Source organism: Sorex fumeus, unplaced genomic scaffold, assembly GCF_029834395.1.
Source record: "Sorex fumeus unplaced genomic scaffold, SorFum_2.1 ptg000128l, whole genome shotgun sequence".
In the NCBI taxonomy this organism is placed as follows: Eukaryota; Metazoa; Chordata; class Mammalia; order Eulipotyphla; family Soricidae; genus Sorex; species Sorex fumeus.
The window spans coordinates 12,603,040-12,616,403 of NW_026606185.1; the positions used below are offsets into that span (position 1 = coordinate 12,603,040).

The window sequence follows — 13,364 nt, forward strand, 5'->3', positions numbered from 1 at the left end:
AGACACTTGATTAAAAAGGAGATAATGCAACAGGTGCTGGCATGGATGTGGTGAGAAAGGGACCCTCCTTCACTGCTGGTGGGAATGCCGGCTGGTCCAATCCTTTTGGAAAACAGTATGGACGATTCTCAAAAAATTAGAATTTGATCTCCCATTTGACCCAGCTATAACACTCCTGGGGATATATCCCAGAGAGGCAAAAAGGTATAGTCGAAGTGACATCTGCAATTGTTTGTTCATTGCAGCACTCTTTACAATAGCCAGAATCTGGAAAAAACCTGAGTGCCCAAGAACAGATGACTAGTTAAAGAAACTCTGGTACATTTACACAATGGAGTACTATGTAGCTGTTAGAAAAGATGAAGTTATGAAATTTACATACAAGTGGTACTACATAGAAAGTATCATGTTAAGCGAAATGAGTCAGAAAGAGTGGGATAGACACAGAAAGACTGCATTCATCTGGGGAACATAAAGCAACAAAATGGGAGACTAACACCCAGGAATGGCTGAGATTAGTACCATGAATTTTGCTCCATGACTTGAAGGCTAGCCACATGTGCTAGGTGAAAAGGAAGCTCAGATAGAGAAGAGAGCACCAAATAAAGGGTGTTGTGAAGACCCTCCCAGGGTGGGAGAGACATGCTAAAAGTAGTCTATAGACCAAACATAATTGCCACTCAATGCCTCTCTTGCAAAACACAGTACCCAAAAGAAGAGAGAGAGAACAAGGGGGAATGCCCTGCCACAGCAGCAGGGTGGGACGGGGGGGGGGGGGGGGGATGAGGGGTGGGAGGGATGCTGGGACCCGTGGTGGGGGAGGATGGGCACTGGTGGAGGGATGGGTACTTGATCATTGTATAACTGAAACCCAAGCACAAAAATTTATAAATCTATAACTGTACCTCATGGTGTTTCACTAATAAAAAAATGATTAAAAAAAGGAGCTAATGGAATTAGTGGAGTGGTTGAAGGATAGTGAGAAAAAGCCAAACACAAAAAAGTTAGCTCACATCATATTAAAAAGTTAATTAAAATGGGTAAAAATGAAAAGATAGCCAGTTGAATAGGAGAAAATATTTGCACATCATGGATCTGACATTGGATTAATGTCTAAAACATATACACACTTGCAAAACCAACAATACAATATGAAGACATGTTCACCATTAATTGTTATCAGGGAAACACAAATTAAAACAGCAACAAGATACAATCTCATCACCTGAGAAAAGCCTATATTGGGGAAAAAAAACAGAACAGCAAGTGTTGGTGGGAAGGTGAAAAATTGAACATGTATTTACTATTTGTGTGAATTTCTCCTGCACCCTTTATGGAAAACAATAAGAAAGCCTCTAAAAATTTATAATATGACTACTATATGATAACACAGCGATTACAAACTCCTTGGTTCTACTAGTACACAGATACATTAACTTAAACACTGTAACTCAACAAACACCTATGTTGTTTGAAGTGCTACCCACAAACACCAAGATATGGGAACAATCAAATGTCCAACGTCTGGTGAAAAATGAGTAGATAAAGAAGTTGTAGTATATACAAGCAGATACAACTCAGCTAGAAGAGCAAATCTTGTCTTTTCCTACAACTTGAATAGAGCTAGAGGGGATCGTGTTAAGTAAAATAATGCAGGAAAAGCACAAAAACAGGTTGATCACACACATATATGATTTTTAAAAAAGCAAAGGAGCAGATCATATGTAATAACAATAACCTCTTGAACTTTGAATACAAAGCAGAAGTTACCAATAACAATAACCTTGTCATTGGTGGGAAGGAGGGAGGGAAGAAAAGACGGGATAGTCTGAAAGTGACACTGGAAGAGTGGGTTGAGTGTTGTGGTGGTGGTGGAGAGACAGTAACTATGTATGCATAAACATAGATGAAAACATTTATTGTAACTATATATATATATGGAGGGAGAGAAGTGCAATTTTTCTAGTAAAGATAGGGCAAGTCATTGTAAGGAGAGAACTTTGTATTAGAAAAAGCCCATTTATTTGGGAATAGTGGGTGGGTCTGTACGTTTGAGGACAGAATGTCTGAGTTGAGGGATAAGAGCAGTTTGCAGAAGTTCCAGTATCTGTCTTAAGTATATGCATCTGTATCATGCAACATTTTATTTAGATATTTTCTTTTCATATAGTTAAGTTTTAAGACTGCAGTTCACATCCTCAAATACAGCCGGATGCTGCTCACACAAAACCAATACTCAGCGAGGTTTGCGATTGACAAAAGATCTATGAGTGAACTCATCCTTCTTGTAACAGAAGTTTTGGAAGTATCTATGGAGGAAAAATCAAGAAGGGTTAACTCTTTACGAGAAGAAGGAAATAAGATCATCTCAGATTTATTGTTAGTAAGTCATCGTTGTTCCTCATTATAGCAATATAACTGTTCCCCTTATCTACAATATTAACCTGTATTTGTAACTGCTTCTTGAGACAAAAATGAAATTGGTTTCTGAAGTACTATACTTATTCCAGTTGGAAATTTGGCACTTGGAAATTTTTCATTTTGAATTTTTAGTCGTTAATGAGAATATTGTATTTCTTATGAAATTTGACTTCTGTTCCATCATTTTATTATATTGATAAATTTTCACTTTGTCTGTGTTTTCCTGAGAAATGTCATTTCTCAGGACAACTCTGTTGTTGAAGTGAGTAATGTAAATTATTTCTAGTGTGTTAAAAAGCAACCCAGATAATACAACAGATTATTTATAAACCACAAATTTAAATAGATTATAATTTTATTAATTATTTATTGCCAAAAAGTAGCCTGTTTTTGAAGGCAAACCACAGTCAATTATTATTAATAATAAATTATTATATTAACAATATAATTTCATATAGTATTAATATAATCCATTTATAAAATAATATGACTTATAATTATTTATTATGAAAATACATGATAATTGTATTTTAGCTGTTACTCTAAAAAATCCTAAAGTTTTGTTTTATTTCTGTTGCAATAACTGTGGGAGTTTCATAAAGGTTGGTTGGTTTGTTTGTTTGGTCAACTTATTAGTATTCATCACGACTTCAAGAATTAGTAAAAGCAGGTTTTTTTTCTCTTGCCACATATCATTCTCCCCCTCACTTAGATCTACTGATTTATTTAATAAATGCTATTGTTTCTGAAATTATAAGCAAATAAATACTTTCTGATTTAATGATTTTAATAGTAATAAATTAATACATGACAATTAATAGTAATAAATATATTTAGAATCAATTTCTTCACACTTACTACTCTGCAATAACCTCTAAGATACTGAACTCAAATTTTCAGTCTAGTGCTAATGCAAATAACAAAGGTATTCCAACCCTCTTAGGTTGGACTAAGATACACATAGATGCAGAGCAATTGTCAGAAAATGATAATAAGCCATAAAAAATACATCATGAAAATGGTAACAGTTTGTATATTAAGCTTTCATATTATAAGAAAGTTCGCTTAAGCAAATGAATCCAAACTAGTGGAAAACTAGCTACCTTTTGAGTTTTTCTACCTCCCCTCTGCTTTTGGTTTGGCACTGTGAATGTTCAGTGATCCTTGGTTATTTCAGGATTGCCTCTGTTTGAACAAGGGAAGTGATCTCTACATAAGCACCAAGCAGGTGAAATTCCATGTGCTGCTTCATCATGAATTTCAGAGCCCTTCGCAGAGCCTGGGTTCCATCCAGGTGCATGTACCTGCAGACAAGTCTACTCATTGTCCTTCTGCAACAGAAATGGAGAGTTCATTCTTTATCAGCCAGCTCATGCTCTTCAAGAAGAATCCATATCCAGAGGGACAAGATCCTGGTCAGGTACTGTAAGGCAGGAATTGCCTCTTCTAACTATCTTGAATGTGCAGGAATTGTGTCTTAATAATGAAGAAAGGGACTAGAATGGTACTTTGCACTTATAGTTGAGTTCCAAGAGAGTGCTCACTTAGAACATGTTTCTAGTTATCCTAGAAGAAAACATCGGCAAAAATAAATATTCTTGGTAACTGGGGCCACTCAATTCTTATGGATTGCTTACTCGATTAGTAAGTCAAAAGCCAGAATAGGTTTGATTATGGGATTATGTGGCGCACAGACTTTCCAGACAAGTAACCTCAAGGCTTATATGACTGTTTCTCTGATCAGTGAAGAGTTTGACCTAAATAAATTTTACGAATGGGCTGTACATCTTGTTTCTTCCTTTCACCAGGAAGGGGCATATAGGCTGAGTCAGTAAGGCTGGTCACCAAGTGATTGGAACAAAGGGCAGTAAAGGTGTCCAGAAACATAGGGAATATTAAAAAGATAAAGTTAAAGGTAAAGGCCCTCCCGTTGATCGTCGATTTGCTCGAGCGGGCCCAGTAACGTCTCCACTGGAGACTTTGTTGTTATTGGAAAGGAGAATTTGATGAGACTGCCAATTCTAGGAACATCTGCTTTAAAATATTGCGTTAGGAAACCATCTGAACACCCCCAGGATTTCTGGAATTGGTTTAGTGGAAAGAAGTGTTCTCTGTTCTCTACTTAGCTGGACTCAAGTATCTGACTCATTTAGACACCCAATAAATGTCTGATGAATGAACATTCATGATGCACAATATATTTTGATCAAAATGTACATCTTATAAAAACTTACAGGTTTTTATTTGAAATTAGAACTTAAACTGTGATTGTGTAGTGTGTGAAGAGCTGAATGTTCATATGTAAGCTTTCTGACAAGGGCTTCATTACATATGCTATATCCTTTAAAAAGTTGGATCCTGTTGTTCACTATAAAAATCCATACCAAGAAAATGAGAAAATAATTATTTTAAAAATATTATTTCCTGGGGCTGGAGAAATAGCACAGCGGCTAGGGCGTTTGCCTTGTACGTGGCCGACCTGAGTTCGATTCCCAGCATACCATCTGGTCCCCTGAGCACCGCCAGGAGTAATTCCTGAGTGCAGAACCAGGAATAACGCCTGTGCATTGCCGGATGTGACCCAAAAAGCAAAAAAAAAACCAAAAAATTGTAAAAATATTATTTTCTTTATTTAGTTATTATTATAGTTTAGGTAAAAGACGGGCTGGAGCGATAGCACAGCAGGTAGGGCATTTGCCATGCATGCGGCCGACCTGGGTTCGATTCCTTCCTCCCTCTTGGAGAGCCCGGCAAGCTACTGAGAGTATCCCACCTGCATGACAGAGCCTGGCAAGCTCCCTGTAGCATATTCGATATGACAAAAACAGTAACAAGAAGTCTCACAATGGAGACTTTCTTTTCCTCTCATTCTTCTCCACATTATTTGCTGATTTACACTTATGATTTCAGTGCAAATTGTTACTCTCTTAGAACTATCAGTTTGCTTGAGACTCTCCACCTATGTTCTTGTGTTTCCAGTCACGTTATATGCATTGTCTCTCCTGGCCTCATCCCAACAAATCTGACACTCTTAGGTTTGTATTCCAGTATTCAAGGTTTATTAGCAATAGATATTGTTCACACCCTTTGTTTCTCTGTATACTTCAAAGTGAGATCATTTTTGTATTTGTCCTTCCTCTGACTTATTTTGCTCATCATGATATCGCCACTTCACACATCCAATTTGCTGTGAACATGCCTTTATTTTTTATTATGATGGATAGTATCCCATTGTGTATAGATTCAACTACTTTATCTGTCCTTGGCTATTTAGGTTGCTTCCATATGCTGAAAATTGTACAAGGAGCTATATTGAGCATAGATATGTATCTATATTTTTGAATTAAAGTTTTTGTGGCTTGGGGGAGATAATTAGAAATGGGACCAACTGCAAAGCAGGTCATATGGAAACTTCAATTTTACTTTTTTGAGAAATTTCTATATTGTTTTTCATAGAGGCTAGACCAGATGATATTCCTACAAACAGTGAATGAGGGTCCATTCTTCATTTGTATTGCCCGGACACTAAGTGATAGTGAACACCTGTTTATATGTTTATTTGACATCCATATGAATTCATGGAAATATCTGTTCATCATTTCTCCAATTTTTGATAGGAGTATTTTTATTGTTGACTGCTGTTGGGTTTTTGTGAATACTTTATAGATTTTGAATATTATTCCTTTATCTTAATTACTGTGTGCTAATATTGTCTACCAGTAAGTTGGAAGCCTTTTTATTTTTAGCCTGAAATTATTTTTTTAAATTTTTATTAGTGAGATACCATGAGGTACAGTTGTAGACTTACAAATTTTGTGCTTGGGTTTCCATTATACACTGATCAAATACTTACCTAGCAGGTGAGATACCATGATCACGAAAACCTGAAATTATTTTTTTATGTAGAAAGTTTTTGACTTTTTTTTTGTTACCAAGTTTTTGACTTTTTTTTGTTACACTTAATTTTATTTTTGTTATCTTTACCTATGTAATTGGGTTATTGAAAACCCATTCAATAATGTTCAAATCCTAGATACCCTTGTCTATGTTTTTTTTTGATGTATTTCCTTGACGTTTTCCAGTCTAATTTCTAAGTCTTTGATCCACTTTAAAGTTTTGCGTGTGGTGTGAAATATATGTCTAATTTTTTTTGTTTTACCTTTTGATGAAGAGGTTTTCCTTGTTATACTTTATGAACTTCTTTTTCATGTATTTTTGTCCATATAAGTGAGAATTTATCACTGGGATCTTAGCCTATCCTTATTTCAATGACATATTGTGTTGGTTACTTTATTGAAGTATAGTTTAAAGTCAGGGAGTGTGAATTCCTTCAAAATTCTTTTTTTTTAAGACTGCTTTAACTGTTCTTGGGGTTTTATGTTACCGTGTAGATTGTAGTAGTGTTTGTTCATCCTAATTCCTTCTAGAGTATATTCAGGATTTTGCTGGTAATTGCATTAAATTTATATAGTTCTTTGAGTACACATTTTGGCAATATTAATTATTCCAGTTCATGAACATAAAAACTTTTCCATTTTTTGTTGTCCCCTTCAGTTTCTTTCATAAGTGATTTATAGTTTTCCTGGTATAAGTCTTTCACATCTTTTGTTTTGTTGATTTTTATATTTATTTGATGTATTCAGGCACTATTTTAGACGTAATAGACTTTCTAGTCTCTATCTCTTATAGTTCATTGCTCGTATATAGAAATGTTTCAGATTTCTGCGGGCCATAATTCTATGGCCTGCTACTTTCCTATACTGGCCTATTCTTTCTAGGGGTTTTTAGTGAACCTTTTAGAGTCTCTGTGTATATTATCCTGTCATTTGCAAAGAGTGATAACTTGGCTTCTTCTTACCCAAATTAGATCCCTTTTGTTTCTTTTTTTTTGCCTAGTTGTGGCTAGAACTTCCAAGACTGTAATAAATAGCAGTTGTGAAAGTGGAAATCCTCACGTTATCTCAGGGTAAAGGTTTTCAGGTACTTACCATTTAGTACTATGTTTCCTGTGGGTTTGTCTTTAATAGTAATTACGATGTTGAGTAATGTTCCGTGTAGCCCAATTTTATTGAGAGTTGTTTTTATCATAAATGCTAAGTTGTTTTTTTTCAAGTTTTTTCAGGATCAATTGATATGATCGTTTGGTTTTTAACTTTTCATTTATTGACATGCAAATAAATTATTTGCATCTATTGAAATATTCTTCCATCTCTGGTATGAATCCTACTAGAGGATGGTGTATAATCATTTTGATATGTTATTTGATTTGCAAATTTTAGGAATTTTGCATTAATGTTTATCTTCAATATAGTTCTGTAATCCCTTTATTAAAATCTGTTTTCAGTAGTAAGGTGATGCTGGTCTTATAAAAGCTGTTCAGAAGGACTCCTTTATCGTCAATGTTTTGAAGGAGCCTGAGGAGTATGGCTAGTACTTCCCTGAAGGTTTGGTAAAACTCATTAGTGAAACCATTTGGATCTGGACTTTTATTCTTAGGAAAATTTTAATCATAGTTTCAACTTCCTTTCCTGAAATTTGACTGTTTAGGCTTTTTACTTCCTCCTGATTCAGCCTTGGAAGGTTCTATTTCTCCAAGATTTCATCCATTAAATAGATTTTCCAGGTTGCCACTCTATGGTGGCACAGAGTTATTTGTAATATCCTCTTATGATATTTTGTACTTCTGAAGTATTTTGTGATTTCTGCCATCACAACCTTCATCTGATTTATTTGAGCTTTCTCTCTCTCTTTTTTTGCATTAGTGTAACCAATCATTTTTCAATTTTCTTTTTTTATTCTTTCAAAAAAATCAGCTCCTGAAAAAAAATCAGCTCCTGGGTTGTTTTTTTGTTTGTTTGCCCTTTGTGTGGTTTTTCTCAATTTTGTATTATTAATTTCTGATTCAATTCTTACAATATTTTTTTCTACTGACTTCAAAACTAGTTTTTTGGTTTTTTTCCTAGTTTTTCCAGAAGTATGGTTAGGTCATTGACAAAGGCTTTTTCTTTTTTCCTCGTGTGGGCCTGTATTGCTATGTACTTCCCCTTTAGTACTCCCCTTATAAGAGTGTCATAGGTTCTGATAGTTTACTTCTTCATTCTCACTTGTTCAGAGAAATCTTTTCATTTATTCTTATATTTCCTCTATGGTCCATTAGTTATTTGTCAGCACGTTGTTTGGTTTCCAGATGGGTTTTTTTCTAACTTTATTTAAATACTGTGGTTTACAAAGTTGTTTTGGGCATTCAATGTTCCAAAAGCAATTCCACCACCAGTGTGACCTTTGCTCCACCGTTGTCTCCAGTTTCCCACCCATCCTGCAAGGTTGCTTCCTTAGTAGGCACAAAATGATTTTATATTGCTTGTTAAAACTAAATAACTAGGGGGGACACCGACCGCAGCTCCACAGGACTACCCATCATCTCATCCGCCCCTCCCTTCCAGGTGGATAGGGGGAGCCGGGACTGCTGCTCCTCCCCCCCAGCTCCACGTGCCTTTACCCGCCCAACAGACACACTCCAGCGGAGGACACGGCTGCGGACTGCCCATTGCCCCTACATTCCAGGATCCTGGGTGGGAGTGACCCCAGGCCAGGCCAGGGGCGTGGCCACTACGTAGGGGCGTGGCCTCCCAGAAGTGGGCGTGGCCTTCTCCAGGGCAGGCCGCTGCAGTTATATTTCCCAGTCGGAGCACTCAGGACTTTCATCCCACCCTTTGTCACGTAATACCGACCAAAAATTTCTGACCACCTCTACGACAATACAACAATATTTCATTCACCTACTCCATTTCTAACAAAAGAAAGACCAGTATGAAATAAGACATACAAGCTCAATATTAAAGAGTACCTCCTCCAAAACTTCAATGTCCGTTATAAAACAAAGAATAATGCCTGACTGAGAAGAAGGTCAGACTCTAAAAAGGGAGAAGGGTGGCTACCATCAACCAACCTTATACAAAATCCTTTCCCACGATAAGAGGGAACAGTACCTGTGATTTCAGGGTTTTACCTCTAGACAACCAAAACAACACGAAGAAACAGCGCAAATCTCTATTACAAGGAGAATACGAAGAAAAGAATCCCGAATCCTCAACCAAGTTTGTCCACAATTATGCTCTCTTTGATAAAGAATTCCAGGACGAAATGCAGACGATGTTCAAGGATCTACTCAAAGAATCAATGGGAGAGATATCCAGAAAACTGAAAGAAGAAATGAAAGAAACAATAAAACAGATAGTCAAGAAAATACAGGAAGAAATGAGAGCAGAAATAAAAAAGTTACAAAAAGAAGTGTCACAAATGAAGGATTCAGTAGCTGAAATTAAAAACTCAGTAAGTGCCCTTAGCAATAGGATAAGTGCAACTGAAGAGAGGATCAGCAAGCTTGAAGATGAGCAACAGAAATCCCATAGGGAAAAGCAAGCAATAGGAAAAGACCTCAAAATGGCTCTAAGGACAATCAGAGACCTAGGTGATGACACCAAGAGGAACAACATTAGAATCATTGGAGTACCAGAAGGACAGGGAGACAACCCCAGTGAAAAAGCTACAGTCAAAGAAATCATTGCCGAAAAGTTCCCAGAGTTAAGGAATGCAGACATCCAGATCCAAGGAGCCAGAAAGGGGTATACCAGCCAAAAGAAACCCCAGTAAAAACACTCCAAGGCATATCATAGTCAGAACGATGGATGCTGTGGAGAGAGACACAATATTACAAGCAGCAAGATCAAAGAAGGAAATTACATACAAAGGAGTATCTAAGGGGTCTTAGATTCACAGCAGACCTAGCAGAGGAAATCCTCCACGCCCAAAGGCAATGGAGGGATATAGTGAAAAAACTCAATGAAATGAACGCCTCACCAAGAATTCTCTATCCAGCTAAACTCTCACTCAAATTCGATGGAACAATACTCCACTTTATAGATAAACAACAGCTCAGGAACTTCATAGACTCAAAAAGAAATCTGAAAGAAGGAATAAAGGGGCTCCTGTAAGATCATAAGGAAAACACATATAAACACAACCAACTCCTACAGAAAGATGGCACGGCGCCAGGGGATTACACATGTAATTCCATCAACGGCCAAGACCCAGAGACTATAAAACCCAGCTCCCGGAAGAGAACAGCGCAGTCTCCTGCCCCCGTGCCTGGCTGTCCTCACCGGGACCCCTTGGAGGGAGCGGGTTGAGTTTCCCTCCATGCCCCGACCAGGGCTCCGGCAGCCGAAGACCTCCAGGACCAGCCACCACCATGCTGAGACCTCTCTCCACACGCATGAAGGTACTGGCAGAGGAACAAAGGCATGCGGGTCCCGGGGCTTAGATCTCCAAGCCTGCTCGAATCGGGGCTGAGCATCCTCCACCCAGATCCTCCAAATTCCAGTAGGCAGGGGTCATGCCCACCAACTGGTCCCCTGGCACCGTGTAATCCCATCAATGGCCAAGACCCAGAGACTATAAAACCCAGCTCCCGGAAGTGCGCAGCCACATTCGCAGCTGCGCGACATCTTATTATGACATCTTATTATCTCATTCCTACTTTGGACTAACTGGCAGGCTACTGAATGTAACCTGCCCACACGGCAGAGTCTGGTAAACTCCCCGTGGCGTACCCAATATGCCAAATACCAGTAACAATGATGGGTCTCACTCTCCTAAATCTGAAAGAGCTTTGAATATGGCACTTTTTAAAAATATCTCAGGGCTAGGAGACGTTACTGGGGCCTGCTCGAGGTAATCAACGAATAACAGGATGGTCGTGATCGTGATTGCTAGCAACACAATAGTAGCTGGAGACGAAGGAGACGTTACTGGGGCCTGCTCGAGGTAATCAACGAATAACAGGATGGTCGTGATCGTGATTGCTAGCAACACAATAGTAGCTGGAGATTTCAACATCACCTTATCACCTCTAGATAGATCAACAAGAACAAAACTCAGCAAGGAAACAATGGCTTTGAATGAAGAAATAGAAGAGAAAGGACTTATAGACCTATACAGGGCTTTACACTCCAAAAAGAAAGAATACACATTCTTCTCCAGTGTGCATGGAACATTTTCCAAAATAGACCATGTTCTAGACCACAAAACATACCTGCATAGAATCAGGAAGATAGAAATAGTATCAACAATCTTTTCAGACCACGATGCACTGAGAATAGAAGTGAATCACACACAGACACGGAGAACCAAATCAAATACGTGGAAACTAAACAACTCACTGCTGAACAACGAGTGGGTCAGGAAGGAAGTCAAGGACAAAATCAAAAGATACCTGGAAGCAAATGAGAATAAAAACACGAGCTACCAGAACTTATAGGATGCAGCTAAAGCCATATTAAGGGGATAATTTATAGCCCTGCAAGTATATCTCAGAACGGAAGAAAGGAGGTACATAAACAACTTGACTTCACAGCTCAAGATATTAGAAAAGGATCAACAGAAGGAGCCCAAATTGGGCAGAAGGAAGGAGATCATAAAACTTGGAGCAGAAATCAACGACATGGAAACCAAAGAAACAATCCGAAAGATCAATGAAGCCAAGAGCTGGTTCTTTGAGAAAATAAACAAGATAGAGAAACCACTAGCAAGACTCACAAAAAAAAAAGAGAGAGACAACCTTAATAAACCGAATCAGAAATAAGAATAGAGATATCACAACAGAAACCAAAGAAATTCAAAAGATCATCAGAGACTACTTTGAAAGTCTGTATGCCACGAAACAAGAGAACCTAGAAGAAATGGATAAATTCCTGGATTCCTATAATCTCCCAAAGCTGAATCAAGAAGATCTAGTGTACCTGAATAGACCTATATACATCAAGGAAATTGAAATTGTAATAAAAAGTTTTCCCAAAAACAAAAGCCCAGGTCCAGACGGATTCACTACCAAATTTTTCCAAACATTTAAAGAGGACCTATTCCCAGTTCTTCTCAAGCTTTTCCAGCAAATTGAAAAAACAGAAACTCTCTCAAACAGCTTCTATGAAGCCCATATCTCTCTAATACCAAAAGGAAACAAAGACACCACAAAAAAAAAGAAGAAAACTACAGGCCAATACCCCTGAGGAACACGAATGGAAAGATTCTGAACAAAATACTAGCAAATAGAATTCAACAACTCATCAAAAAGATCATACACCATGACCAAGTGGGATTCATCCCGGGGATGCAAGGATGGTTTAACATTTGAAAATCAATCAACATAATCCATCATATCAACAAAAGAAAAGAAAAAATCATATGATCATATCAATAGATGCAGAGAAAGCATTTGACAAGATCCAGCACCCGTTTATGATGAAAACCCTCGCCAAATTGGGGATAGAGGGGACTTTCCTCAATATAGTTAAAGCCATCTACCACAAGCCTAAAGTAAGCATCATCTTCAATGGGGAAAAACTGAGAGTCTTCCCCCAAAGATCAGAGACGAGACAAGGATGCCCACTCTCTCCACTACTGTTCATTATAGTACTGGAAGTACTTGCAATAGCGATTAGGCCAAAAAAAGATATTAAGGGCATCTAAATAGGAAAGGAAGAAATTAAGCTCTCACTATTCGCAGATGATATGATACTATACTTAGAGAACCCTAAAACCTCTACCAATAAACTCCTAGAAACTATAGACTTGTATAGTAAAGTGGCAGGCTATAAAATCAATACCCAAAAGTCCATGGCTTTCCTATACGCAAATAGTGAGAGAGAAGAAAATGACATGAAGAAAACAATCCCGTTCACAATTGTATGCTAGATAATCAACTAGCTAGGAATTAGCTTAACTAAGGAAGTAAAGGACCTGTACAAAGAAAACTATAGAACACTGCTTCAGGAAATAAAAGAGGACGCAATAAAATGGAAAAATATCCCCTGTTCATGGATCAGGAGAATTAACATTATCAAAATGTCAATACTTCCCAAAGCACTGTACAAATTCAATGTGAT

At 37.7% G+C, this 13,364-nt stretch overlaps 1 protein-coding gene across 1 annotated transcript in view; it reads left to right on the plus strand.

Moving 5' to 3' along the window:
- PKD1L1 (polycystin 1 like 1, transient receptor potential channel interacting) overlaps nucleotides 1–13,364 on the plus strand; it is a 173,806-nt gene that overhangs the window by 73,156 nt on the left and 87,286 nt on the right. The window contains exons 25-26 of the mRNA XM_056138434.1: nucleotides 2,171–2,383; nucleotides 3,599–3,841. Of these exons, the coding sequence (XP_055994409.1) occupies nucleotides 2,171–2,383; nucleotides 3,599–3,841 (456 nt within the window). The remainder of the gene's footprint in view (nucleotides 1–2,170; nucleotides 2,384–3,598; nucleotides 3,842–13,364) is intronic.